At 48.9% G+C, this 6,000-nt stretch overlaps 1 protein-coding gene across 2 annotated transcripts in view; it reads left to right on the top strand.

The window, feature by feature from the left end:
• Positions 1 to 208: 208 nt before the first annotated feature.
• ATXN10 (ataxin 10) overlaps positions 209 to 6,000 on the top strand; it is a 174,039-nt gene continuing 168,247 nt past the window's right edge. For both annotated transcript variants that reach the window (XM_003281267.4, XM_030815375.1), the window contains exon 1: positions 209 to 643. In XM_003281267.4, coding sequence (XP_003281315.1) covers positions 528 to 643 — 116 coding nt within the window. In that variant the 5' untranslated portion in view covers positions 209 to 527. The remainder of the gene's footprint in view (positions 644 to 6,000) is intronic.

Below are 6,000 nucleotides of genomic sequence, written 5' to 3'. Positions count from 1 at the left end.
CCCCCCGGATCCCCTCCCCTGGGGGAGACCCCTCTGTCCGCGGGCCCCCTCCTATAGGACGCGCCCCTCTTTCTCAGGGTGAACCTCTGGTTCCGGATACCCGCTCCCAAGACCGAGACCCTGTTACGGCCCCATCAACACGGGTCCCCCTCCCCCCGACGTCCCCTCCCCTCGGAGGAGCCCTGTCTGCGACCCTTCCCAGTCAATCACCCCCAGCATCCCTCCCCGCTCTCACCCAGAACTTCCGCCGCGCCCCCTCCCCTCAGGCGGGACTTCCGCCGGCGCCCCCTCCCCCGCGGCGCAGTCTCCTCCTCCAGCCTGAGGCGAGTCTGGGCTAAGCCTGGAGCTCTCCGGCCGCGGCGCAGCTTCAGGGCAGCGCGAGCTGCAGCGGCGGCGGCGGTTAGGGCTGTGTAGGGCGAGGCCTCCCCCTTCCTCTTCGCCATCCTACTTCTCCCTCCTCGCCATCCTCCCCCTTCGTCCTCCTCGCCTTCCTCCTCGTCAGGCTCGGCCGAGCTGTGAGCCGCAAGATGGCGGCGCCCAGGCCGCCGCCTGCCAGGCTGTCGGGCGTCATGGTGCCGGCACCCATCCAGGACCTGGAGGCCCTGCGAGCGCTCACGGCGCTCTTCAAAGAGCAGCGGAACCGGTAACGGGCCCGGCTGGGGGGCTGCCCCGGGCAGGGGAGGGCAGCCGGGACTCCCGCGGCGGCCCCGGCCTGGACCCAGGCGCCGCCCCCGCCTCGCTGGAGACGCGGAGGGCGAGGCCTGCGCGGGCTGTCCGAGCGCCACCCAGGCCTCCCGACTCCCAGGCACCGCCTCGTGCTCGTGGGTCCCCGCGGGGCCTGGGGCGGGCGCCCGCTCCCCCACCGCAGCCAGTCCGGATGCGAAGCCGCGACCCCGGGAGCCCTTGCCGCGGCGTGCCGGTGATGTTGACCCAACACACGCTTAGGCCGCCCCTGTCATGTGCGAGGGCTGCGCCAGGCCCTGGCTGCAAGACCCACGCGGGCCCTAGAGTCATGCAGCGTGTGTTTGAGCGGGAGAGACGCGTGTTACGGACGCGGGAATTGCGCACTTGCGGGGATGGCAGTCTCTAGGCATGGAGTGGGACTGGCACTCCTTTCTCCTCGGCGTTAGAGCCCAGGGTGCACCATCCCCCCTGAGGGCAGTGCTCTGTGCAGTGTGGAAGAGCACGGGCCTGGAGAGACCAGTCCAGTCCTGATGCCACTGAGGGGCAAGATAGCCAGGCAAAAAGAAAAGGTGCCCAGGAGTCGACAGTTGTGGATTTGGTTCCTGGCCTTGCAAGCTGCGTGTTACTGTGCAGTTTCTCCAGGCCTTAGAATTCTTGTGTAAAAAAAATGGGACTATAATAAATAGCTTAGTTGCTGGGTTGTACAGAGGAATAAATGAAATAAAGCATGTGAAAATGTAAAATGTGCGAAGCCCTCAGTCAATGCTTATTTGATTTTGTTCTGTCCTCTGGGCCTCAGTTTTCTTGTCTATTTAATGGGAGTAAATTTGAAGAGTACCTCCCTGGTGATAGTGTCATAAGGATTAAATGAGATATAATGCATATTAAATCCTTAGGACATACCTGTACATAGCACTAAATGTAGCTGATATCACAACACATTGATTGGTAGTTCCCCAGGTATCAGCTATTGTGCTAGGTGATGGGGTGGGAAAATGGAAAGTTCTTGCTCTCTCCTGTACTAGTACGTACAAGATAACATACAGCTGTGGGGGTATGTATGTACAAAGAGCAGAGGGAACACTGAAGACAGACAGACTTGGGTCTGCCTAGGTGATCACTAGAGGACTTCCTCTCTTTAAACTAGACACCTGGTCTGAGCACTTCTTTACCTCAAATCACTTTGGGAAATGTGGAGCTGCTGAAATAATGCTATTATTAAAAGTCCCTGGTACTGCTCTATGGGCCTTTGGGGGAGATGTATTTATTGATTTAATGCTTAGGTATTTCTGTATCATGATGGGCCCTCCTTTTAGTTAATAACCCAGTCATCAACCATTTATTGAGCACCTACTATGAAACAGGTTTTTTGTTAGGGTCTGAGGGTACAAAGAGGAATGATGTGATCCCTTTTACCAAGCATATTTGGGAAATTGCTAAATAAACACATTGTAATGGAAATCTATACAAGAGGTGGTGGCACAGGGGAACGTGTGGATCTGTTGGAAGATTGGCGAGCCAGGAGAGGCTTTTTTTTTTTTTATTGAGATGGAGTCTGGCTGTGTCGCCCAGGCTGGAGTGCAGTGGCGCAATCTTGGCTCACTGCAAGCTCCGCCTCCCGGGTTCATGCCATTCTCCTGCCTCAGCCTCCCGAGTAGCTGGCACTACAGGCGCCCGCCACCACGCCCAGCTAATTTTTTTGTATTTTTAGTAGAGACGAGGTTTCACCGTGTTAGCCAGGATGGTCTCAATCTACTGACCTTGTGATCCGCCCGCCTCGACCCCCCAAAGTGCTGGGATTACAGGCGTAAGCCACCGTGCCTGGCCCAGGAGAGGCTTTTTAAGGTTATTTCAGGTGCTGGGTTATAGATGAGAGGACTAGAAGGAACAGTGTCTGCAAAGGGGCCATATGTTAATTTTGCAAAACCGATGAGACAATTAAGTAACATAGATTAGGTTTCTCCTACAGAGGAGACATTTATTCAGACATCAGTTCCCTTTTTATAACTTGGAGAAAATCCAAGCCCCTGAGCCAGTTTAGAAGGCCTTTCTTGACTCTATCTCTTGTGAGGGAAGAAGTTACAGAGAACCATTGATGGTTTTTGTCAAGGGAGTGGCATGATAAGATCTGCCTGTTAGATCTTCCTGGCCGCCGCCTCCTCCACCTCCATTGTGGGGAATAAATGAGAGGATGAAGCCAGAGACAGGGGACCTTTAAGGAGTGGTAGCAGAAGCCCATGTGAAAGAGAAAAGTGCCTAAATTAGGACATTGTGAGGATGAGTAGAATAAATACTGAGAGATACAAGGTTGAATGGACAGGACTCGGACCAATTGGATTGTTGGGGAGAGAATGAGGAAATGAGGATGCTTCCCAGGTTTCATTTGAGTTCTGGGGCGGTGTCTTTGTCCAGGCAGAGATTGGAGACCAGGAAGGGTGAAATGATGTTCAGGGCCTGGCATGGAAAGACATAGTTGTGTGGTGGTGCAGAGAACTCATGATCAGGGTTTATAAGGACAGGCTTCTTCTGGTCCTGGTTCTGTCACTGCTTCTCTTTGTCTTTGGACAAATTATAAGGGTCTTGTGGGGCTGGGCCCAGACTCCCACCCCTCTGAGAGAATCCCTCCAGTTCTGATGCTCAGGGAGCCAGTGTTTGTCCTTGAGGGTCTCCTCTTCAGAGAGGGCATAGGGCTGTTGTCTGGTATGAACAGGAACACAGATGGACCCAGGGGGAGGATGGGCCAAGGTGTTACAAGGTGGACGAGACAAAAAGCCAAGCAAAATGAGTCCTCAGTGTAGCAAATAGAAAACAGCAGACAAAAAGCAAAAACAGTGAGGAAAGTAATTAAGAGGTTCTTCTCTTTTGGTGGAATACATTATTTCTCTAGGATTCCATGTTATATTTGAAGAATCATAGACATAATGTAGTTGGTGGTCCTTCTGAGCTCTTCCATGCTACAAAACAAACTTCTGTCTGTGGTAGCTTGAGTAATAGAAGTGTCATGCAGTGGAAAGAGCAGTGGCTTTGGAACCATGGAGACCTGGATATGAATCCTGGCTTAGTCTCTGTAGACTTCTTGTTTCTTGTCTTGAAAACGGGATGATGGTAGCCACTTTTACGGATTATTTTGAGGCTCTGTAATATTGTATGTGTAGCATAGTGGTTTATGCATAGTAAATGCCATTTATTTAGGACCTGTTATTAAAATATAACAAGGTTATAAGTGACCAAGAATCCATTTGTGTTGAATCTCCTATCTTATCAAAAACAAAAATTGAAGCTATTTCAGGAAGATAGTTCTAATTTTGGGGTTTCCAGAGAAAGGGATCTCAGGATCTCATTACAATTTTAGCAACCCCCAAGTGAAGAGAAATTCTTATATCCCATTGTGGTAATTTTAAATATGTCCACAAATTCTTTGATACTCTGACTTTCTCAAGAGGAGGAGGTTAATTCTTTTCTCCTTGAGTGTGGGCTGAACTTAGTGGCTTGCTTCTGAAGAGTAGAATATGGCAGAAGTGACAGTGTGCGACTTCTCAGACTAGGTCGTAAAAAGCATCGTAGTTTCCTCTTTGCTAGCTCTTTCTTGGATCGCCCACTCTGACGAAGCCAGCTGCCATGTCATGAGGACACTCAAGCATCCATATGCAGAGAGCTGTGTGGTGAGGAGCTGAGGCCTCCTTTGAACAGCCATGTGATGAACTACCTTGGAAGCAGGTCCTCTGAGCTCCAGTCACATCCTCAGCCACGTGTGCAACCCCATGAGACACCCTAAGCCTCTCAGATCTGTGTGAGATCATAAATGTTATTGTTTTAAAATGCTAAATTTGGGGCTAATTTGCTATGTAGCAATACATCATTAATACACCAGTCTAAATTCTGCATGCACTGTATTAAATGCATTCTGTAACCCACTTCTTAAACAGTGTCTTGGTCACTAAAATAATTTAAACATATTGCTTATGGTCATATAATACCAGTATTGAGATATTCCTCAGCTGTTTCTTCTCTGTGTAAGATAATTCTTTTTTCTCACATTTGTTTTATACTTTTTGCTTAATGTAGATATCAGCGTATTTCACATTTGTTTAACAAGTGATTTAGCTTGCTGTGAGTCTTTGCGAGTCATGTTAAATTCTTTCTGAACAAGTAAGACAAACACATTTAAAATTCTATTTTAGTTGCTCCTTTAGTTATTTTTCTTTTTTTTTTCGAGACAAGGCCTCACTTTGTCATCCAGGCTGGAGTGCATTTTTTCTAGAGAAGGGGTCTCACTATGTTGCCCAGGCTGGTCTCAAACTCCTGGCCTCAAGTGATCCTCCTGCCTTGGCCTCCCGAAGTGTTGGGATTACAGGCATGAGCCACCATACCTGGCTAGTTGCCTTTATAATGCATCTGTGAAGCATCTCCAGACCCCCCCAAAGTGTAGAGCCAGGTGAGGTAGGTTGTCATACTCCATCTGTGCTGTTCATTAAGTAGCCACTAGCTACATGTAGCTACTTAATTAATTGAAAATACGTAAAATTAATATTTCCTTAGTTGCATTAGCCATATTTTTTAATTTTTAATTTTTTTTTTTTTTTTTTGAGACAGAGTTTCACTCTTGTTGCCCAGGTTGGAGTGCAGTGGTGTGGTCTTGGCTCACCACAACCTTCGCCTCCCGGGTTCAAGCGATTCACTTGCCTCAACTTCCCGAGTAGCTGGAATTACAGGCATGCACCACCACACCTGGCTAATTTTGTATTTTTAATAGAGACGGGGTTTCTCCATGTTGGTCAGGTTGGTCTTGAACTCCCGACCTCAGGTGATCCGCCTGCCTCGGCCTCCCAAAGTGCTGGGATTATAGGCATGAGCCACCGTGCCCGGCCCTTTATTACTATTTTTAGAGACAGGGTCTCACTCTGTTGCCCAAGCTGGAGTACAGTGGCACAATCATAGTTCACTGCATCCACAACTTCCTGGGCCCAAGCAGTCCTCCTGCCTCTTTCCCCAGTAGCTGGGACTACAGGTGTACACCACCATGCCCAGATAATTTTTTTTGTTTATTTTTTGTAGAGATGGGGTCTTGCCATGTTGCCCAGGCTGGCATTAGCCATATTTTAAGTGCTCATTGGCCACATGTGATTGTGACAGCACAGATATAGAATATTTCCATCATCACAGAAAGTTCTGGAAATAGTGCTCTTCTGTAATAAGTTTTCTATAGGGGAGATCATGTTCTGACTCTTGAGTATTCTTGAAATAATGGAACATTTGGATACTGCTTTCTATAAATTCATCTCATACTTAAACTGATACCTCATTGGTCTTCCACCT

Source organism: Nomascus leucogenys, chromosome 7b (assembly GCF_006542625.1).
Source record: "Nomascus leucogenys isolate Asia chromosome 7b, Asia_NLE_v1, whole genome shotgun sequence".
In the NCBI taxonomy this organism is placed as follows: Eukaryota; Metazoa; Chordata; class Mammalia; order Primates; family Hylobatidae; genus Nomascus; species Nomascus leucogenys.
The sequence above is the reverse complement of the archived record's forward strand: the minus strand, read 5'-3'. Positions and strand labels throughout refer to the sequence as shown.